Source organism: Kogia breviceps, chromosome 14, assembly GCF_026419965.1.
Source record: "Kogia breviceps isolate mKogBre1 chromosome 14, mKogBre1 haplotype 1, whole genome shotgun sequence".
NCBI lineage: Eukaryota > Metazoa > Chordata > Mammalia > Artiodactyla > Physeteridae > Kogia > Kogia breviceps.
In genome coordinates this window covers 52067463-52091439 of record NC_081323.1, presented here as the reverse complement: position 1 = coordinate 52091439, position 23977 = coordinate 52067463, and the positions used below count along the sequence as shown (strand labels likewise).

The 23977-nt window shown below is 44.5% G+C and overlaps 1 protein-coding gene and 1 long non-coding RNA gene across 4 annotated transcripts in view; one reads left to right on the top strand and one right to left on the bottom strand.

Moving 5' to 3' along the window:
• Nucleotides 1-15232, bottom strand: part of LOC136792588 (uncharacterized) — a 58432-nt gene extending 43200 nt beyond the window's left edge. Inside the window, exons 1-2 of the long non-coding RNA XR_010836579.1 lie at nucleotides 15083-15232; nucleotides 14634-14724 (exon numbers count right to left, since the gene is read on the bottom strand). This is a non-coding gene — a long non-coding RNA (uncharacterized lncRNA). The remainder of the gene's footprint in view (nucleotides 1-14633; nucleotides 14725-15082) is intronic.
• Nucleotides 15233-15326: 94 nt separating this feature from the next.
• Nucleotides 15327-23977, top strand: part of PSMF1 (proteasome inhibitor subunit 1) — a 46583-nt gene continuing 37932 nt past the window's right edge. The window contains exons 1-2 of one of the 3 annotated variants that reach the window (XM_059037188.2): nucleotides 15327-15641; nucleotides 22576-22728. In XM_059037188.2, coding sequence (XP_058893171.1) covers nucleotides 15513-15641; nucleotides 22576-22728 — 282 coding nt within the window. In that variant the 5' untranslated portion in view covers nucleotides 15327-15512. The remainder of the gene's footprint in view (nucleotides 15642-22575; nucleotides 22729-23977) is intronic. The other 2 variants (XR_010836597.1, XR_010836598.1) reach the window with 2 other exon arrangements.

The window sequence follows — 23977 nt, the reverse complement described above, 5'->3', positions numbered from 1 at the left end:
TTTTTTCACAAACAAAAGGGGAGGGGAGAGAGAGAGACAGAATGGAAGGAAGAAAGAAAGAAAGAAAAATTTCCTGGAATTTTGATTGAGATTACATTGAATTTGTAGATCAAATCAGGGAGAATTGATATCATTGCAATGAACAAACATGAACGTGTATTGTACCTACTTTAGAGGTGAGAAAATGGAATTTCAGGTCCAGAATGGAGAGGTGTGACCCAGTCGTCTCTGAAACAGGAGGATCACAAACACCTGAGGGGACACACTGTCAGGAATAACTCCTTGGGGATCACTGGAGGGGCTGAGAACCAGGCAAAAGGAGTCTTACACTCTGTCACTTTGGGAAGAGAAACCTCCTTGGCCAGAGGAAGTACCACTGAGGGCAGAGGGAGAGGAACTTTTCATGTCCCGATACCTTGGCAGAGCAGAAGTGCTTTAGACTCATCACCTGCCCTCACGGAGCCTCAGTTTCCTAACTCTGTGGAGCTAATAAACCTAGACTAACTTTACAGTGTTGGTTTCCATTTCAAGTGAGATCCTGGGGGTATTCTTTCATTCATTCATTCATTCATCCATTCACACAACAAACAGGTATTGAGTGTGACAGGAAGTACCAGATGAACTAGACAAAGTATCTGCTCACCTAGAGAGGGAGAGACAAAAATAATGAGATGATGAATAAATAATCACAGTAATGGCCAAGGGTCATAACTGCCTTGTGGTGGGTAGGACAGCCTCTTTGGAAAAAGATTTGGGAATACTTTGTAAACTAAAAGGGCTGCACACACTTGAGAGTCATTTTTATTCTGCTTATTTCCCCCTGCTTTTTCTTCTCTAATAAGTAGAAGTCAATACAGGACAAATTATAGTTAATTTATTCCGCCATCCAACTAAGCCTAGTAAAATTTTTAAAAAATAATTACGGCTAATATTTAATGAGCTTACCTTGTGTCTGGCACTGTTCTAAAACTTTTTAATTAACAGATAATTCACATATCATAAAATTCACCCTTTTTAAAGTGTACAGTTCCGTGGTTTATACAAGCATTGCTACTGTCTAATTCCAGAAAATCACCCTAAAAAGAAACCTTCCACCAAGGGTGAACCCTGATGTAAGCTATGGCCTTTGGGTGATGATGATGTGTCAGTGTAGGTTCTTTAATTGTAACACGTGTACCACTCTAGTGTGGGATTTTGATGGTGGGCGAGGCTGTGTGTATGTGGGGGCATGTGGTATATGGGAAATCTCTGTACCTTCTGTTCAATTTTGCTGTGAACCTAAAACTGCTCTAAAAATACAGTCTATTTCAAAAAAGGAAAAAGAAAGACACTCCATACTCATTAGCAGTCATTCCCCAGTCCCTCTCTTCCCAGCCCCTGGCAATCACTAATCTGCTTTCTGTTTCTAAGGATTTGACTATTCTGGGTATTTCTTATAAGTAGAATCACACAGTATGTGGCTTTTTCAAACTGGCTTCTTTCACTTAGCTCAATGTTTTCAAGGTTCATCCATGTTGTAGCATGTATCAGCACTTCATTCTTCGATGATTGAATAATATTCTATTGTATAGACATCACACATTTATTTATCCATTTATCAGTTGCTATGGACATTCATGTACAAGTTTTCAATCGAATATGTTTTTGGCTCTTTTGAGAATATACCCAGGATAGGAATTCATGTGTTATATGGTAACTGTAAATTTAACTTTTTGAAGAACTGCCAAATCATTTTCCAAAGGAAAGAATACATTTGGAAATGGTGTGGTGTGTGATGGGGGCCAGGTGATGCTGTTAAATAGCAGCTTCCAGAGGCCTTGGCAGGTTGCTCAATTACAAGGGAGTGAGGCTGCAATGTTACAGTTGGCCGTGACTTTGACCCCTCCAAATCCTGAAGAATAGTCCAGGCCTATGCACTGGCCCCCTCTGTCCTTTCCTATATCTCCCCACTGAGGAGGTTGCCCAAGGTCGAACAGTTTGTAAATGTTGGACCCTAGACTTGAACCCAGGAAGTCCAACCTTTCATGCTGAGTCTTTAAGACCTGGACTTGAGCCCAAGTTTTTACTTCTCAACAGTGTGTGACCCTGGGCAAGTTATTTAACCTCTCTGAGCTACTTAATCTCTCATGAAGTAGTTAAGATAATTGAATTAGATAATGTAAGCCAAGTGCCAGAAACATGGTAAATCACCAATAAATAGTGCTATTTCCCAAGGCCTCATTATCTCAAATAATGAGCCACCACTTAGGACCCCTGCCATGTGCCAGGCGCTGTGGGAGGTGCTTTGGTGACATCATCTCCAGGAATCCTCCCAGCAACCCTTGGGGAGAGACAATTTGATGCCATTTGTGCCCAAAGTTACACAGAGAGTAAGCAATAAGGTTGAGATATAAACCAGGTTGCCTGACTCCAAGACCTAGACACTTTTCCACTCTATGCATTCATTAATTCATTTGATTCAACAAGTATTTATTGGGCATCTACTATGTGTGCAAGGCACCGTTCTAGAAGGTAGAGATAGATACAGCAGTGAACCAAACAGACACACATCCCTTTGCTCATGAAACCGACGTTCTAGTTACAGGAGCATCAAGAAAAGCTTCTGGGCTTTCAAGGTGAGGCTGGTCACCCATCCCACCTGCTTGACCAAGGTGGGGCAAGTACCTGATTGGAGTTGGAGTTGAAGCTGGACATGGCTAGGGTAGTGGGCAGGGGAAAGGATCAGGACCAAAACTATGAAAAGATGAATACAAAGCTGTCTGCTGAGAGAAGTGGGGAATGGCCTCAGAAACAACGGAGCAGAACCTCAGTGCCCCTGGGCCTTGGATTCCCCGAGGACTGTATTTTTCTCTGAGGTCAACAATGCCCAGAACTAAAAGCAGGTATTTCCATGCATGAAGACTCTGCCTACACTGTGGACAGAGCTTGCTTTGGGGCCCCCAATCTAGGGCTCCCCGAACCTCCAGGTAGAAAGGATCAGGATGAAGGTGATACATACACCTGACTCTGCACGGCTGCCTTCGGTGGATATTTGGGTGGGCCCAGGCGCCCTCTTGTGGCTCCCCTTGTCTATGCATGGACCCTTCATGTGTCCCTGTGGTTGGAGGGGCTGCCCGTGCCTAGACCATTTCTCTGTTTCCAGCCTGGACCCTTTCCCCTATTCCCAGCTTTTCCTGCCTCCAGCTGAGGCCTAAAAAACTTACTCAGTTTTCTCATCTTTTACTGTGTAGACCTTGGAACACAAAACTTGGGTGCCTGCAGCCCTTTGATGCTATCAGCGGGCACAGCCATGTGGTGGTGTAGCACATAGGCACACCATTTGGTTCAAATGCTGACTGTATCCAACACTTAGGAGCAATTGTACAGCCTTGCTGGGCCTTACTTTTCTCATTTTAAAAATGAAGGTCATAATAGTTTCTACCTTAAAGAGCTATGAGAATTAAATGCGATAATACTCATTGGCCAATTTATCTGTTAAAGCCACAGTACCATTCCTGTCCTACACACACACACACACACACACACACACACACACACACACAAATGCTATGCCTCTCCCCTATATTGCAGGGGCCTGAAGCCTGACTTGCCATCAGAGTTCCAGGTTAGATTCAGCCAATGGGAGGCAGCAAAGGCACATTATTGCTTCTCCAACAGCAGTAGGAGAATCTCTAGTTTCGAGATTCAGTTTTACAGACACCTCCGCAGGCTTTTCCCTGAACACAGCCTCAGGATAGGAGGCAGCTGTGATCATTGCCAGTGGTTTCCTGCAGTTCCTGCAACTTCCAGACTCTCTGAAAGCTGTCTCCAGCCTAATCTTTATATTTTAAGCTATCTAATGGTTTTGTAAGCTCCCAGTTTTTCATATTAAATCCATTCCTGCTGGATGCAGAGCAACTAGGGCTCTCATTCATTGTTCTGGAAGTATAGTATGGCACACCCACCTTGGAAATCCATTTGGCAGTTTCTTATAACATACACTACTACCACATGACCCAGAAATCCCACTCTAGGAATATACCCAAGACTAATGAAAACATATGTCCACACCAAGACCTGTACGTGAATGTTAATAGTAGCATTACTCATAATTACTCCAACATGGAAATAATTAAAACATCCATCAATAAGATAAACTGTGGTACAGCCATAGAGCAGAATATTATTCAGAAATAAAAAGGAAGGAACTGATACATAGAACAACATGGATGCACCTCAGACATGACGAGTGACGAAAAGCCAGGCACAAAAGAGTGTATATTTTATGTGTCAGCCATGGACGTGTGCCAGTCTCTCTTCAAGAAAGAAACTGCAAATCAGCTGTGAGGAGTGAAGCTCTCCGATAGCCCACAGCTGTAGCAACTTTGATAATACTAAGGCCGTGCTCTTCACGGCAGCTCACCCAGTGACAGGTCACAGAGAGAGTACAGAGGGATGCCCAGCTGTTTCAGCCCAACATGGGACTCTGGGAATCTTCGTTCTGGGCTGGCTGAGATTTTCTAAGAAGTGCACCGAAGCCTGAGGCTCCTCCTGTCCAGTTTTCATTTCTTCCCCCTCTTCTTTCACAGGTGTTAGACCTGCATCATAGTATGAAAATCCTTTTCACCTACTCCTGTTCCTGTTCTCCTTTTTCTTTCACAAGCCCTATCTGCAGTAGATCTCTAGAACCGCTAACTCCATTCTGACATCTGCTTCCCAGGACCCCAAACTGACATTCTTTTTTATGAAATTTTAAGAGGGGCCAAATTAATCTGTAGAGACAGAAAGCAGGTCAGTAGTTGCCTGAGCCAGAGGTTGGAGAGACAGACTGCAGAGGGGCATGAGGAAACTTTTTGGAGTAATATAAATGTTGTATATCTTGATTATCATGGTGGTTACACTGGTGTATACATTTGTCAAAACTCATTGAAGTGCACAATTAAGTCAGTGATTTTATTGTATACAAATTATACTTCAATAAGAATTTTTGTTTAATCTCTGCTTTTGAGAAATATCTAGAGTGTGTGTGGTGGTTATAGGACTGTGCACATTTGTCAAAACATAGACTTGTACACTAAAAAGGAGGATTTCTTTTATGTATGAGTTATACTTTCATGAAAAAAAGAATGAATCAGGAAAATAATTTTTACTGATTATCTCAAGTGATGATATGTATGGGGGGGTGGAATGCTCCATTGGAGGAATCATACTACCTGATTTCAAAAATTACTACAAATCTACAGTAATCAAAAGATTGTAGTACAGGCATAAAGACAGACATATAGCCCAATTGAACAGAATAGACAGCCCAGAAATAAACCCTTGCATATATGTCAGATGATTTTTGACAAGGATGCCAAGACCATTCACAGGGGAAGTACAGTCTTTATAACAAATGGTGCTAGGTAAACTGGATATCCATATGCAAAAGAATGAAGATGAACCCCTACCTCACACTATACACAAAAATTAACTCAAATTGGATCAAAGTCCTAAATGTAAGACCTAAAACTATAAAACTCTTAGAAGAAAACGGTAAAAGCTTCATGATATTGGATTTGGCAATGATTTTCTGGATCTGATACCAGAAGCACAGGCAACAACAACAAAAATAAACAAATTGGACTTCATGAAAATTTAAAACTTTTGTATATTCGAAGACACTATCAACAGAGTAAAAAGCAACCCACAGAATGAGAGAAAGATATTTGCAAATTATATGTCTGATAAGGGATTAATATCCAGAATATATAAAGAGTTTTAAAAATTCTAACACACACACACACAAACACACACACACACACAAACTCACACACACAAAATCCCAATTCAAGATCTATATCAGGGAAACTACAAACAACTCTGATGAAACAAATCAAAGAAGAACTAAATAGAGAGATATTCCATGTTCACAGATAGGAAGACTCAATATTATTAAGACGTCAGGTCTTTCAAACTTTATCTATAGATTCAATGCAGTCCCAATCAAAACCCCAACAAGCTACTTTGTGGATATCAACTTATTCTAAAGTTTATGTAGAGAGGCAAAAAACCCAGCATAGTGAACACTATATTGAAGGAGAACAATTACCCGACTTCAAGACTTACTATAAAGCTACAGTAATCAAGACAGTGTGGTATTGGTGAAAACAGACAAATAAATAGATCAGTGGAACATAAAAGAGAGCTTAGAAATAGACCCAAATAGATACAGTCAACCGATCTTTCACAAAGGAGCAAAGGCAATATAATGGAAAAATGATTGTCTTTTCAACAAATGGTCCTGGAACAGCTAGACATCTACATGCAAACAAACAAAAGAATCTGGACACTGACCTTACATCCTTCACAAAAATTAACTCAAAATGAATCACAGACCTAAATCTAAAATGCAAAACTATAAAACTCCTAGAGGATAACATAGGAGATGTTATCTAGATCAGTGGTCCCCAAACATTTTTTGGCACCAGGGACCGGTTTTGTGGAAGACAATATTTCCACGGACTGGGGGTGGGGGGGATGGTTTGGGGATGATTCAAATGCATTAAATTTATTGTGCACTTTATTTCTATTATTATTACATTGTAATATATAATGAAATAATTATACAACTCACCATAATGCAGAATCTGTGGGAGCCGTGAGCTTGTTTTCCTGCAACTAGATGGTCCCATCTCGGGGTGATGGGAGACAGTGACACCCGAAGTGTGTTGTTGCTTATGTCCAGTCTACTCTGTAATCTCATTTGGTTGCTGTCGCTGCAGAAAACCCTGCCTCACAAAGATAGGATTCTGGAAATGGAAGCAGGCTTTTCAGTGCTTTTGTGGCAACCTCAGGATATTCTGCCTTGACTTTAATCCAGAACATATGGAGATTTGAAGTTGTCTCAAACATACGTTTAAGGCCACCATCATTTGCGATCTCAAGCAGTTGATCCTCTTCTAGCACGGACAAAACTTTCAACTGATTCACCTGGCTTATTCACAAATGGGTCACGGATCCATTCCTTCCCACTTCGGGGGTCTTTGTGGTTAGGAAGTAATGCTCAAACTCTTTTGAAAGCTGAGATAGGTGATCATGCACCAGCTGGGAGGAAGAAGGCCCTGGCTCAGTCTCTTTCAAAATCTCTGCCAATGTTTGAAACATGTCCCAAACCCCAATGTTCACTCGTCGCCCCCATAATTCCAGTTTGGCTTTGAATGCATCCACTTTATATGCCGACTTGAACACAGCTGTCGTTCCCCCCCTGAAGTGACAGACTGAGTTGCTTGAGCAGGTTGGTTGACCACGTTGAATCACACAAGTAAGCAAGTTTTGCAACCCATTCTGTGTCACTGAAATGTGCTACCAGTGGTGACTGTTTTTCTAAAAGAAATTTCTGGAGCGGCTCTCGTTAACTCAGAAACTCTGGCCAGTGATCTACCTTTAGAAAGCCATCTCACTTCTGTGTATAAGAGAAGACATCTGTGCTCTGTGTCCATCTCCTCACAAAGCTGCACGAATAGACGTGAGTTAAGGGCATGTACTTTAATGTGGGTGGTAATTTTAATCACATCCTGCAAAACGTTGTTAAGTCCAGGTGACAGTTTTCAGCTAGCCAGCATTTCTCTTTGGATGACACAGTGCATCGACTCACATTCAGAAGCGACCTCTTTGACCCGAGTAGTGAAACCAGAAAGCCGTGCAGTCATGGCAGCTGCTCCGTCGCATGTATACCAACACAAAATGACCAATTCAGTTTTCCTGATATGTAATCATTCAAATACTTGAATAGTTCTGTAGCTGTGGTGTTCCCTGTCAACAAAAGTGCACATAACATATCCTCCTGAAAAATGTATCTCACAAAAACAAGCATTGCTGCCTTGTTGTCTCATCAACCTGGACTCATCAACCTGGATTGCGTACCACGGTGACTCATTAATCCTAACAATTGTGCCTCAATATCCTCTGCTACTGCATCAATTCGTCTAGTTATGGTGCTAGCCAAAAGAGCAACACGTGCCACTACTGAACTGCAGCCTCTCCTAATAGTTCACAACAAATGTCCTTAGCAGCAGGCAGGATCAACTCTTCACCAATAGTAAAGGGCTTCTTAGCTTTAGCAGTGCAGTTAGCCACTAAGAATGATGCTCTCAGTGCAGATGCATTTGATGAAGTAGTGGCCTTCAATAATTGCTTCTGTTCCTCGTGTTCACATTTTTTCTTTTGAAAAACTCCAAAGGCTTGTCTTTTTTTTTGCGGTAGGCAGGCCTCTCACTGTTGTGGCGTCTCCCATTGCGGAGCACAGGCTCCGGATGCGCAGGCTCAGCAGCCACAGCTCACGGGCCCAGCCGCTCCACGGCACGTGGGATCTTCCCGGACCGGGGCACGAACCCATGTCCCCGGCATCGGCAGGCGGATTCTCAATCACGGCACCACCAGGGAAGCCCCAAAGGCTTGTCTTTTAATGCAGGGTGCTTGGTCTCCATGTAGTGAAGCAGTTTTGAAGGCTTCATGGCTTCGTTGGATAGCGGGTCGCCACATATTATACACAGCGGGCTTGGAGAATGTGAATCACCTGCTGCAATGAACCCATAATTTAAGTAGGACTCTTGGTATTTTCTTTTAAATGCAGCTTTCTTTTTTGTTGGCAGTCTTAGAGTCTTCTGCTGTCTCATCATTGGATCTTTCCCCCTTTTCAAAGAAGCTCTCCAGTGATGCTTGGTTTTTACTCATTTTGGCTAGAGTTAACTTGTGGGCTTACCAAAACTGTGACCGAGACAAGTACGCAGTGTGGGAAAGAGGCACGGACAGAAGTGGTAAATAAAATAATGGGTGGGGAGTCACATGCAGACTAAAATAAGTGTCGGATTCTGTCTTAAAACCTGCCACCAGATGCAGCTGTACAACTGAAGTACATCAACTCACTTGCCACTTTAAAGCCTGCCACTAGATGCAGCTTGTCACTTGCCACTCACTGATAAGGTTTTGATATGAGTCTGCGAGCAATTGATTTATTATGGCCTCTGTGCAGTCAAACCTCTCTGCTAATGATAATCTGTATTTGCAGCCGCTTCCCAGCGCTAGCATCACCGCCTCAGCTCTACCTCAGATCATCAGGCGTTAGATTCTCATAAGGAGCGCGCAACCTAGATCCCTCGCATGCGCAGTTCACAGTAGGGTTCCCACTCTTATGAGAATCTAATGCCGCCACTTATCTGACAGGAGGTGGAGCTCAAGCGGTAATGTGACCGATGGGGAGCGGCTGTAAATACAGATGAAGCTTTGCTGGCTTACCCGCCGCTCACCTCCTTCTGTGTGGGCCCGTTCCTAGCAGGCCACGGACCGGTACTGGTTTGTGGCCTGGGGGTTGGGAACCCCTGATCTAGATGACCTACAGTCTGGCAATAACTTTTTAGATACAATACCAAAGGCACAATTCATGAAATAAAGAATCAATAAGCTGGATTTCATTAAAATTTAAAAAGTCTCCTCTGCTAAAGACACTGTCAAGAGAATAAAATGACAAGCCATAGACTGGGAGAAAGTATTTGCAAAAGTCATATCTGATAAAGGACTTTAATCCAAAATATACAAAGAATTCTTAACAACAATAAGAGTTGTTCAACAATAAGAAAATAACCTTGATTGAAAATTGGGCCAAAGACCTGAACAGACACCTCGTCAAAGAAGATACACAGATGGCAAATAAGCATACGAAAAGATGCCCCACATCATATATCATCAGGGAAATGCAAATGAAAGCAATGAGATACCACTATACACCTATTAGAATGGCCAAAATTCTGAACACTGACAACATGAAATGCTGGTGAGAATATGAAGCAACAGGAACTCATTGCTTGTGGGAATGCAAAATGGTACAGCAACTTTGGAAGACAATTTGGCAGTTTCTTACAAAACTAAACATACTCTTACCATACTATTCAGGAATTATGTTCCTTGGTATTTACCCAAAGGAATTGAAAACTTATATTCACACAAACGCCTGCACATGTATGTTTATAACAGCTTTACTTACAATCGCTAAAACTTGGAAACAACCAAGATGTCCTTCAGTAGGTGAATGGGTAAACTGTGGTACATCCAGATAGTGGAATGTTATGCAATGCTTAAAACCAAAAACAAACAGAAAACCAGACCAAAAAAAAAAGCTATCAAGCCATGAAACATATGGAAGAATCGTAAATGCGTATTACTAAGTGAAAGAAGCCAGTCTGAAAAGACTACATACTGTATGATTCCAGCTCTATGATATTTTGGAAAAGGCAAAACTATGAAGACTAAAAAGAACGGTGCTTACCAAGGATTAGGAGGAAGGAAGGGATGAATAGGTGGAGAGCAGAGGATTTTTAGGGCAGTGAAATTAAATTTCTCTGTATGAAACTATAATGGTGGAAACATGTCATTATACATTTGTCCAAACCCATAGAATGTACAACACCTAGAGTGAACCCTAATGTAAACTATGAACTGTGGTAATAACGATGTGTCAATGTAAGTTCACCAATTATAAAAAATGTACTATGCTGTGGGGGATATTGATAAAGGGAGAGGCTGCGCATGTGTTGGGGGAGAGGGTATGTGGGAAATCTCTGTCCTTCCTCCCAGTTTTTGCTGTGAATATGAAACTGCTCTAAAAATAATGCCTATTTGAAAACAACTTAATTCAAAAATGGGCAAAGGATTTGCACAGACAGTTCTTCAAAGAAGATATACAAATGGTCCATAAGCACGTGGATAGATGCTCAACGTCACTAATCATTAGGGAAATGCAAATCAAAACCACAATGAGATACCGCCTCATACCCATTAGGATGGCCACTATCAAAAATCAAAACCAGAAACAACAAGCGTTGGCAATGATGTAGAGAAATGTGAACCGTTGTGCACTGTTGGGAATGTAAAATGTTATAGACTCAGTGGAAAACAGTATGGCAATTCCTCATAAAATTAAAAATAGAATTACCATTGGTTCAGCGATTCTACTCCTGGGTATATATTCAAAACAATTGAAATCAAGGTCTTAAAGAAATATGTGTACACACATGTTCATAGAAGCATTATTCATAATAGTCAAAAGATGGAAGAGACCTAAGTGTCCACCAACAGAGGAGTGGATAAGCAAAATGTGACAGGTATAGATATTCCATTAGATAGATAGATAGATAAATAGATATATAGATATATATCTATGATACAGATACATACATGGAATATTATTCAGCCTTAATAAGGAAAGAAATTCTGAGACGTGCTACAACATGGATGAAAGTTGAAGACATTAAGCTGTGAAATAAGCCAGTTACAAAAAGACAATACTGTATGATTCCACTTGAATGAGGGAGCTAGAGTAGTCAAATCCTTAGAGAAATCATTCTACTTTCTGTAGAATGATTGTCAGGGATTGGGTAGAGAGGGGGAGTTAAGGTTTAATGGATACAAAGTTTCAGTTTTGCAAGATAAAATGAGCTCTGAAGATGAATGTTGGGAGATTGCACAACAATATGTATGTACTTAATATCACTGAACTGTACACTTCTAAATCATTGAGATAGTTAAATTTTGTCATGTGTATTTTACCACAATAAAAAACTTTCAAAAAACTAAGTTATATTAAAATTATATACATAATTTTATTGAAGAATTATCTCCTCCAGGTGTCAAATATGCTGGGCACCCCATCGACAAGGGGAATGGGAAGTTCAGATACTATTGAACAGCATTAATCATGGAGGGCTTCTCGGAGGAGGTGTAGTGGTTGGGCTGATGCTAGGCCAAAGGGGCAGGATTCCAGTCCACCTCAGTGTTCATCTGGATCCTGCTTGTCAGCTCACTGCTTCAGTTTCCAGGGAGATAGTTTCCAGAGAACTTGGAATACCCATGTTGCTGTCACTTGGCAACCAAGAACTGGTAGCTGCAGCAACATGCCATGTTCTTTCCATCATCCTGGGCCCTCGTGTCTGGCATGGGCTCTGCACAGCCCAGGCACCGGGGGCCCAGCTAGGGAGGTACCTTCCACCTGCTTTCCTCTCAGCCACTCACAGGCCTCACAGGGACAACTGAGACTCTTGTTGATGGAGGTAAGTCCACAGAAAGTGCTAGATGGACTGGGGACAGGACACAGACAATCTCCAGCCCCAGAGGATTCTCCCATTTGCTTCCATCCATGGAGGACCCTGGGGTCCAGTGTGGATGGAACACAGTCCTGATCTCAAGGGACTCACAGCCTAGTGCAAGAGACAGAGCTCACTTCATTCTTTCAATACCCAGATGCTAGTGCCTACTCCATGCTGGCTGCTGACCCATAGACCAGGGTGCGGGGGATGCGGCACATAGCAGGCTCCATCGTGCTCCACTCACTCCTCAGCAGGCACCTCTAAGAACCACAGGCTTCTTTCTTTAAACTTCGCAATTCTCTGCCTGAGGGCTTTTCATGCCCCCAGAAGCAGCCCTTGACCTGTGGCAGATGGGAGTCAGTGAACAAAACACACCAGTTCCCCCGCCTTCAATTGAAACAACTCTGAGACATGTCCTACACTGTTTGCCAGAGTTGCCTGGCAGGACTGAGCTCCAGGTGCCCAGAGCTCCTGGCTTGAGCACATAACATACATTGGCTGCCTTCCATCCCGTCTCACTTCTCTACTCCCTATTTGCTGTCTCTTGGAATCAGCTCCCCAATAAACCACTCAAATCCGCATCTCAAATTAGCTTCTGAGGGAACCCAAGCTAACAGGGATGATGTATAACAAGGAACCAAAGTTCTGTGAGATGTGAGCTCTAACCAATTGCACGCAAAGCAGTGGCTGAACCAAGGGGAGCTGTCTGCCCAGGGCAGGCAATAGTGGTAGGGGGGACATTGTCTTTAAAAACTTAAAAGCAGTAATAACATGGACCAACAGCCAGTCTACTTTTTATTATCATCATGAACCAGTCATTCTAACCAACTTCAGTGATAAAATTCCCCTCCCCACGGAAGCTGATAGATCTCACTGTCCCGTGCCTGCTCCTTGGCACTCCACTGAGGCCAGCTGCACTGAGGAGAGAGTCATTGAGGGCAGAGGAGATGGGGGAAGGCCTCAGTTTGTAGCAGTGACCTTCTAATCACCCAGTACCAGCTGCCTGGTATAGTCCTCCAAGTGCCCCTCCGCCATGGCAGTTTTCACTAGGTTACCTCTATCTGTAATTTTTTTAAACCACTAGACAGTGAGCTCCATAGAGGCAGGAACTACAGCTTGGTCATCTGGGCCTTGCTCATAGTAGACACTTAGGAATGGGGCTGCTACTGGTTGGGTACTTTTGTGCAGTGGAGGTTTAGTGAATTAGTGAACGAATGAATGAGTAGGTGAGAACTTTCAATAGTGGGGACAGACATTGCAAGCAGAAGGGACAGAGCAAGCAAAAGTAGGAAGCTTGCAAATGCAAAGCTTCTCAGTGGAAAGGGCAAATAGCTTTACGTCACAGGCAGTACATCTCAGGAGTTCCATAGCCACCAGCTTTAGCATCACAGAGTGTGGTCAACATACCTGCACTCCACCTCAGAAATGCTCAGGCAGAATCTCTGCAGATGAGGTTCAAGAATCTGGGCATCCCAGGGGAACCCCAAGAACACAAAATTTGGAAGAGTACAGGGCCAGCTAACAAAGTGAGTGGTGGACTGCAAAGCGGTGAGACTGGCCCAACTGGCCTGAGCCCAGGCCAATAATTCATTCATTCAGCATTCATTCATTCAATAAGTATATATTGAGCCAGGAAGGCATTCAGGTATATACCTGTGCACAAGACAGACATGGTCCCTTCTCCCTTGGCACAGTTTAGTGGGAAGACAGTCATTAAATAATTAAGCAAATAAATATCTAATATAGTGTCAGCTTATGAGTAATGCTTTGCAGGAAAGAAAGCAAGGTAAGGGGTTAAGAATAGAAGGTTATTTGGGATGGGATGTCAGGGAAGCCCTCTGCTGAGACTAATAGGAGGTGAGGGAAGGAGTCATTTAAAATGAAAGGGCAAACCATGCAGATGTTTGGGGAAAGAGCAATCCAGGCAGAGGAAGTATATGCAAAGGCCTAGAGAATAGAACATGTGGAAGAGGGAGACTGGTTAGGAAGCTTCTGCAATAGTCCAAGTATGAGATGCCAGAGGCTCAGACCAGGGTGGAGGCAGTGGAGGTGGGTGGAAGTGGTCCGATTCAGAATATATTTTGAGGGTTAAGTTGACTAACTTTGCTGTTGGATCAGATGTGGGTGTGAAAGAAGAGGGGAGTCAAGGTTATTGCAGTCAAGAGTGCAGGGAAATTGGAGGAGGTGATGTTAGAGAGAGACATTGGGGTGGGGAGCACAGACCACAGGAAGGTTCCTGCAGACAATAGGAAGGACTTACTTTTCTTTTGAGTGTGATGGAAGCCCTGGGAGGGTTTTGAGGAGAGAAGGAATGTGATCTGGCATGTGTTCTAACAGCATCTCTAGTTGCAGAGTGTAGAACAGACTTTAGGGAGACAGAGATGGAGTATGGCAGTTTAGAGGCTGGTGCAGACATCCAAGCGAGAGATGATGATGGCTTGCAGGGTGCTGACTGGGATGGGAAAACTAAATTTATTTGAGTAAAAACAGTCAGTGGTAAAAATCATGAAGGAGACAGACAAATAAATGACTAACATTTGGTAGTGGATCAGGAGCGCCAGCTCTCCAGTCAGCAGCTGCGTCAACTTGGGGGAAGCGGCTTCCATTCTCCAAGCTGGTGACAAATCTGCAAAATGGGAATGAATGATCATGGAACATACCTCATAGAGTTTTTGATAGGGTGATGTGAATGTTTTGACACAGGATCTAGCACACAGTAAACATTTAATAAATGTTATCCAAGGAGCCAGACTGTTAGATTGAAGTACCATCTCTGCCACTCACTCATCTTTGTGAAATTTACCCCTCTGTGTGTCTGTTTACCCATCAGTAAAATGTAACTATCAAATACCAACTTTATGGGGTTGGGTGGTGAGGATTAAATAAATGAATACAAGTAAAGCATTTAGAATAATGTTCCATGGAGCAAGCACCGCATAAGTGTCAATTATTATTCTGAATATATTTTAGCCCTATTTCATTACCTCTTCTCCCACCAGCATACGTCCACCACATTCTGCAGATGGGAGGTCTGTGGCTCAGAACAAGGTAACCTCTCTTCCAACGATGCCACAACCTACGTGTAGCGGACCTGCCCGCTGCGGGAAAGACGGAGAGTCCAGCTTTTAAGGACCTTGTTCCCAGCGGTCCTGTCCCGCCCACGCGCTGCCTGTCGGAACCTTTTAGCGTCTCCCTTCTGTTTCCACCCGGGCGCGCTGGCTCAGCAGCGCCGGAGCTGCAAGTTACTTCCGGTGGCCACACCCAAACACCGAGCGTCTCCATTTTGGCGGCGCAGGTGGAGACTCGACGAGAACCCGCCGAGTAGCGGAGCGGAGTCAGCAGAAGTGTGAGAGCCGAATCGGCTCACCGCACTTTCTCCCTTACTTCCTCCGCCCGCAGAAGCCGGGGGCTCTCATGGCGGGCTTGGAGGTACTGTTCGCGTCGGCGGCGCCGGCCATCACCTGCGCGCAGGACGCGCTCGTCTGCTTCCTGCACTGGGAGGTGGTTACGCATGGCTACTACGGCTTGGGTGCCGGCGACCAGGTACGCCACGGAGCTGGCCCGGGCCAGTGTGGAGGCGGTAAGGTGTCTTCTGCCCAAACCCAGAGGGCCGGAGGCTCTGTCCAAAGTGCCTGACCTTCCCTCCTCCCAGGTCTGGGTCCTAGGAGTCATGACACCATTGGTACCTTTCATCTACGGGTCGGGGAGGTGCTCTGTTGTCCCAGCCTAGCTGGCGTAACACGATTTGAAAACCCAATGACAGAAACTCGCTGCAGCACAGGCTGGCAGTCTCCGAGGCCGGGATTGTGCGGCTCTGGCAGCGAGACGGGTTACTGAGTACTCCTCACCTACCCGAACTTCGCCAAGCTCCTTCCCACGCTGCTGGGTGGGGTGGGGCTGTACTCAGAACTGCCCTCCTCATACTGTAGTCGAGCGCCCACCAGATATCTGGATCCAGGCACAGGTATGGGGGGAGGTTGGGCCGACTTAGCTCCAGTCAAGGGCCCCTAGAGCTCAGACACCCTTCACGCTTTACTGAAGGGCCTGGTGCACCCCACTCACCGTTATGGTCTTCACTCAGGCTCCGGGGGAACAACCACCTCCCCCACACGTACAGACATGTACCCTGGGTGTAGGGCCAAGTAAGTTTCCTCCCCAACAGCTGTCCCATCCTCAGGCTCTGCCTCTTATAGCAGGGGGCCCTGTGGTCATCCCCACAGAGCCCCAGGACTGGCGGGCCCAGCCGGCCTCACTCATTCTTTGCGGTAGCATTCTCCCATCTTCCCTGCCCCTTCCCTGTGACTCTCCCCCTATACATCATTGTACACACCAGCTTCCTGTGAGAACTGGGCCTGGGCCCCTTACTGCCCCTTCATTTCCCTTCTGCTCCATCCGAGAAAATATCCTCCCATACACACGCTCAGGACTCACTGCCTGCCCCTCACTGTCACTCTCTTCTCGCTCTCAGAACCTAGACCAGCTCTGGGGAGTAGGGCGCTTCACTCCTTTCATCTCTTAAGTGAGATTTTAACCTCACTCTCATTTCTAACTGCTTTAGTTCTCAAATTCCCTAATCCTTTTTTACTTTCTCAGCTATACATCCAGCGTCTTAATCTTTCGGCTTCTGACACAGAGCTTTAGGGATCCCTCCTCAGACACAGTTTACACATCCTGGGCTCCTAGAGCCAGGTTCGCCCCCCCCACCCCCACTGCTCCATTTCTGTGTCCGTTAGAACTCGTGACCAAGACTATCACACACCCCCCTTGCTTTACCCTCACCAACAGGAATAAGAAACACAAGAACTGTCATGGATTTCTGGCTCTTTTTTCCCCGCTTCAGACCGTGTCTCACTGGGACCCCACATACACACAGTAAACTTCTCCTCCACCACCTCCAGGCTCACGGGTAAAGAAGAACCAGCCTGACACACAGACACACAGACACACACACACACGGGAAAAGAAGGACCAGCCTGACACACACACACACACACCCACACACACCCGGACACACACACACACACATCCGGAAGCAGGAACCATTCTCCCTCCCAGATGGCCTTTTCTGTTCACCTTTTGCTTCCTTCCACTTACCTTGCCTTTCAACATTTCAAACCTTGCGATCAGGTAGAGGCAGGGCCCAGTAATCACCCCAAAAGAAACCTTATGTCTCCTCACTTGCCTCATTCCAGCTTTCTAATCTTTAACAGTTCTTTCACTTGCCCCAGGCATTTCATTTCATCTTTTCCTGGGACATTCTCCCAGAAAGCTGATGTGTAGGATGGTGCAAGGGACAATGGAATTGGAGAGGGGGTAAGACTTGTTCCTGACCTTGGGGCTCCCCTATCGGCTCTCAGCGCTGCCCCTCCCACCCCTCCCTGCCCCTTGCCCTGTCCTGCAGATCTAACAGGTTTGCCCTGCTTCCTCCCCTCCTCATATACCTCACTCTCTGTATTTTACTCTCAGCTAGCTACAGCTGCCCTGACACACTGTTAGAACCTCTCCCCTCAGGAAGAGGAACTTGTTACAGAGAGCCTGTGTGACTCCCTTCTCTTCTTCGCCTTCCACACACACGCATCAACCCTGCAGATCTGCTCCCACCACTCGTCCCCTCACAAATCCTGTCAGCACCTCTGTCTGAGTCACTTTGACAGCTTAGGGACATCAGTTCATGTGGATCATTGCCTCCTCCTAACTGGCACCATCCCCTTTCCATGTACTCCAGGCTTCCAAATTTCAAAAAGAACACAGTCTCATTTCAATACTGGTCTAAAAAAATAAATAAGAGCTACTTAACTGAATCCCAAAGGTCCATCTAATTCCACTCTGTTTACGATGCCACATGTCGAGTTCATGGAAGCCAGAAAAAGATGCTGGCTCCAGACATCTTAGGGGAGGCCTGGGGGAGTGTGGATGGGGGTTTAGAAGGTGTTGCCCACTGTCCATCTGTCCACCCCAGTGCTAAATCAAGCATGTTCCCCCATGTGGGGGGTATGGGCATTTGTTCTACGCACTAGAACATAGTGTGTTTTTGCATCTCTCTGCCCCTTAAGTGCCACTGGAGTTCAGCTTGTACTTGTCCTCCTCTCACTTCTGCTGAGTTTACTTTCATTCAGAGTAGAAACCTTTTGGAGGCGCATCTTTCCTATTAGTTTATTTAAGAGAGGTTTTAGTTTTCCACCGTGGGGCCAGCAGTCTCTGAGACCAGTAGTATTTGCCAAGTTCAAAGGATGTTTATGTTGCCTCTCCAGCTTCCCACCCTTCTGGGGGTGATAAGAGAGAGAGGAAGGTCCTGAAATTGTGTACTTGATCATTTAATATGTTGACAGTTAAATAGAAAGCTAAATTGTCTGCTTTTCTCTTTGGTTTTGTGTCCTCTGGTACAGGGGAATTGTGTACATGAAACTTGATAAGAAGAGTAATACAGCTTCAATAAAAAATCCAATATTTGAATTTGGATTTCTTTCTTGAAGTCAGCATGGCTCCTCATAAGAGCTTTACACCTGTGTCAGGTGGTTTAAATAGCAAGGGAAGGGGCTTCCCTGGTGGTGCAGTGGTTGAGAGTCCGCCTGCTGATGCAGGGGACACGGGTTCATGCCCCAGTCCGGGAGGATCCCACATGCTGCGAAGTGGCTGGGCCCGTGAGCCGTGGCCGCTGAGCCTGCGCGTCCAGAGCCTGTGCTCCGCAACGGGAGAGGCCACAGCAGTGAGAGGCCCGCATACCACACACACACAAAAAAAAGTAGCAAGGGAATAGAGATGGCCATAGACTTAATTTTAAGAATATTGTTTTCTGTTGTAGGAATCTAAAGATTATGACAAAAGAGAGAAAATGCCCCAAATGATCTTCTTTGGGTGCATTTTAACCCAGGGACACTGGAATGAACTCATGGCCATTAAAGAATGCTTCCAGGGCTTCCCTGGTGGCGCAGTGGTTGAGAATCCGCCTGCCGATGCAGGGGATACGGGTTCGTGCCCCGGTCCGGGAAGATCCCACATGCCGCGGAGCGGCAGGGCCCGTGAGCCATGGCCGCTGAGCCTGCGCGTCCAGAGCCTGCGCTCCACAACGGGAGAGGCCACAACAGTGAGAGGCCCGCGTACCACACACACACACACACACAAAAAAGAATGCTTCCAGCCCCAGGATTTTGCCTAAGGGGACAACTGTCTTTACTTTTGGCGGGGCCATCTGGGGAACCTGGCTGGGAAAAATCTCCAGCCATATCGTGGGCAGTCAGGAGCTCTGAATGACAAACCCAGCTCTGCACTTGACTTACCATGACCTTGGGCAGTTTTCAGCCCCCCTTAGATTTTTTTTCATCTGAACCAGTTAAACTACACAACCATGTACTTTGGCTGCTTTCCAATCGTAGCTCTTTGGGAGGTCTGATATTTGATGTCCCGCTCTAGAGGGCAGTTGAATGCCATGTTTGGCTTGATATCACCAAGGCCAGTCTCTTTCAGTCCCACCTGTTTTCCCATATCAGGGCAGCCCTTGAGCTGCAGAACATTGGTTCCACTGCAGTGAGAGGTATCAGCCTCACCAGGCCCTAGGATTCTCTCTTGCCCTGGAAGCCTGAGGTTATGGGAGAGTGAGCAGGCTGAATTATTTATACTCCAAGAAGAAATTTTGGTGGGTAGAATGCTGTACATGGAGGGTATTAAATATAAATTCAAAGGCCCTTGATAGAACAAAGACATGGCATGTCATCACATTCTTGGCTTCCAAAGTAAACCTTAAATCCAGGACACTAAACATGTTATAGGAAATTTACCCAGTTGAGGGTGAGGGGATAGTTTCTCTTTCTCTTAGCAGAGTGGGCTGGTTAGTTTCACTTTTGTTTTCTGTCACTCATTTCTCTGTTTCAGGCCTGTGAGTTTCCTTGTCATTTAGCCAGGTTTGAAACCATGCCAGTTGCAATGTCTTGAATTTTATTTGGGACCACTTTCCCAGTTTGATTCCTGAGCCCCAGAGGTGACCAAAGTGGAGAGGCCCACGATCTCCATTCTTGGCCTTCCGTTGTCCTTGGTGAGCTGTGAGGTCTGTGTTGCTGGATCTTTGTCTTTTGTTGTTGTTTTTCATCTTTGGTCCCACTCCCTCCCACCATAGTCTTATGAATACAGATCTTCCCAGTCCACTTGCTACGTGTTTAGCTGTAGAACTATGCATCTATGAAAACAATATATAGATTTTTTTGTGTGTTTTAAAATTTTTTACATAAGTGGTACCTGGCTGTAAATCTTATTTTTAAAAGACTTTTCTTTGTCGCATTGTTTACTTTTATCTATAATACTGCAATTAGATCTAGTTTGTTCCTTCTAACTGCTATACAGTATTCCACTGTGAACATATTTTGCATTTTAACTCCCATTTGGTTCCTCCATCTGGGTTGTGATGAAGATCCCTTGTCATACTCCCTGTGCCTCTGTGCACAGAATTTCTTCCAGGGGTGAAGGTTTTGGGTCACGGGGTGTCGGCTTATGTAATTGCACTGAATATTACCAGATTGCTCTCCAAAGGGGTTGTAAGAGTGTGAACGGCCACCAGCAGCGCCTGGAGGTTGCCATTCTCCCCACACCCACACAAACACTGGCAAAAAAATAGATAACAGCAGTCTGATGGGTGGATCCTGGTATCTCATATTTCAGCCTATGTATGTCTGAGTGCTAGTAAAGTTGAATAATCCTTTTTACACTGTTAGCTGCTCTTATCTTTTGCTTGTTCATACATTTTTCAAGTGGGTTCCCAATTTTTATTGTTCATTTTCCAGGCATTCCCTTTTTGTACTAGTTATTAGTTCTTTTCTTTTGCAGCCACGGCACATAGCTCATCCTATCCCGTGACTGCCTGTTAACTTTGTCTGTAGTATCTGTTGTTGATCTGGAGCTTTAAATTATGAGCAGTGTCAAAGACAGCACTTTTTTTCTTTTGTGGACTCATTTATGAAATCTTTCCCCACCTGGAAATCACTGTATTAGTTTTTACTATAGAGGTAGTTTGAGAACTATTTCTCAAACGTTAGTATGTAAAATGAAAGTCCTAGGGTTATTTTTTTAAATAAATGAGGCCATCACAACTCACAGTGATGCATTTTTACACCCATTAGGTTGGCAAATTTTTTTTTTTTTTTTTGTGATACGCGGACCTCTCACTGTTGTGGCCTCTCCCGTTGCGGAGCACAGGCTCTGGACGCGCGCAGGCTCAGCGGCCATGGCTCATGGGCCTAGCCGCTCCGCAGCATGTGGGATCTTCCTGGACCGGGGCACGAACCCGTGTCCCCTGCATCGGCAGGCGGACTCTCAACCACTACGCGACCAGGGAAGCCCGGCAAAAATTTTTAAATTGGACAGTAGCAATGTTGCTGACCACGTGGAACAAGAACTCTCATACATTGCTCATGGGAGTGTAAATCCATACTTCTTTTGAAAACAATTTGACTTTATCTTATAAATTAAAAGGTCTTCCCCTAGAGATACTCTACAGGAGTTCGTCCATATGTGTACTAGGAGATGTGTACAAGAATGTTCATAGCAGCATTGTTTATAATAGCAAAACAAATAAACTGGAAGCACTCCACATATCCATCAACAAGTGAGTGTGTAACTTGCAGCACATTCATGCAATGATGGGCTATATGGCTGTGAACTATATAGCAAAAATGGAATGCTGTACAGTGAGTCAGCTATAGTTAAATGCATTGACATGGATGAATCTCAAAACAGTATCGATTGAAAACGGCAGATGATAGAAGTGATGCTATTTATATAAAATTCAAAAACATTTGAAACAGTATATTTTTAGGATTTGTGTATAGTAACACATCTATAAGGAAAAGTAAATAAATTTTAAAAACAGCCTAATGATTACCCGTGAGGAAGGAGGAGGGAGATTCATTTGGGGATACGCTACTCAAGGCTTGAGCAGGATTGGCCACGTTCTGTTTCTTAAGCTGGCTGTAGATACATAGGTGTCCATTTTATAATTCTTTTTTTATCTTGTACATGTGCTATATTTTGTTTGTATGAAAGTTGTTCATAAGTTTTGTTAAGACACTACAGTAGTCTGGAGAGCTGTACATTAGCATCTGTAGTTTTAGTCAACACTTTTGTGATCCCTTTGCAGATGGCCTGAATTCCAAACTTCGAGAAACACTGTCTTAGAATTTCACAGTATCCCTTTAGGTGACTGGCCTTATTTTTGACAGGGGGATAGAGAAGAGATTGTTAAACCAAGTCTACAGATTCTTGACAGGTTCTAGTGCTGTGTCACAAAGGCAGTCAGATATGAGGGAGGATCACTAGAGCAAGAGTCCAGAGACCCCAGACCTCTAATTTGCTGTAGGACCTTGTACATTTTACTTCTCCTGACCTCCGTGTCTTCATCAGTGAAGTGAGGGAGTGGGATTAGATTATCTGTGAGGTCCTTTTTAGGTCTGAGGTCATGATCTTTCACCTCTCTTCTCTGGTGTCTTCTCAGCCGGGTCCCAATGATAAGAAATCAGAACTGCTGCCAGCGGAATGGAACAACAATAAAGACCTGTATATCCTCCGGTATGAGTCAAAGGATGGGTCCAGAAAGCTCCTTGTGAAGGCTGTCACTGTGGAGAACAGCATGATCATCAATGTGCTGGTGAGTCCCTAGGACACAGAGGGGTCCACTGATGGGAGTAGACCTTGGGTTCACCTTTTTGAAACCCATTTAAGAACCCTCAATATTCGTGAAGCCTTTACTCAGTGATCCTACTTCCAGAACTTTATTCTGAGGCTAGGACTCTAAATGTAGAAATGCTTTGTGTTCAAAGATGTTCCCTGCCTATTGCTGTAAGAGGAAGGACTTACCATCACAGAGGAATAGTTAAGTAAATTAAGGTAAATCCATTCAGAGACAGCTTGGGAGAAAAAAGCTTATTGTAGCCCCGGGGGCTAATTTTAGTTCTTTAGATAAGCTTAGCTTTCTGCTGCCTTGGAGCCTGTATACTTCTTGTTTCCTATGCTGGAAAGCTCTTCCTCTGCACTGTTGCGGCCTCACACAGATACACACCCTCCACCCTTCCTTTAGCCTGACTGACTCCCTCTTGTTTTTCACTTACTCAAAAAGTTCAGTCCTGACTACTTACTCTTGTCTGCCAGAAAAATCTAAATTATGCCTCTGCTTCATCATTTTATTTTCCTGCCTAGTACTTAACACAGTTTGTAATTAGTGTACTTATTTATGCTTTGGTGTAATATTTGTATTCTACCACTATAGCAGAATATTCTGTAGTCTATGTAATGTAGACTGTAAGCACCCTGAGGGCAGTGACTCTTTTTCTAAGTTTGGCCTGGTTGTCTGTATTTATACAAAAGTATCATGCAATCTGTATTGTGCTGCACTTTGCTTTTTTTCCCTCAGTATGTTTTGGAGGTCTTTACATGGGAATGCATATAGCTATACCTTATTCATTTTAGCCACTATGTAGTATGCCATAATACCATAATTTGTTTATCCCTCTCCCTTTTGATGAACGTTTAGATTTTGTATCACACAGCGTTCTTAGTTATAAACAACAGAATCCCCTCAGGTTTGTTTAAACAGTCAGGTTTATTAAAAGAACTGGGATAACTCACTGAATTGTCGGGAGGGCTGGAGAAACAGTTTTAAGGCTGGGCTTCCAGGGCATTGCTCCAAACCGTGCCATGGAAACCATTGCTGCTGCCACCACCCCAGGGCATTAGGTACTGGCTGACTGCCAACCCAGGTGCCCCTTCTCAGGAGCCACTGATGTTGTGACCCCCTGCTCCCTCTGCTGCCACCCTCGATAGCAAGACGTCTGCCCCTTACTCAGCCTGTTTATCCATGGTGCTCACCTCCAAGTTGAAGTCGTGCATCCATTTGGCAC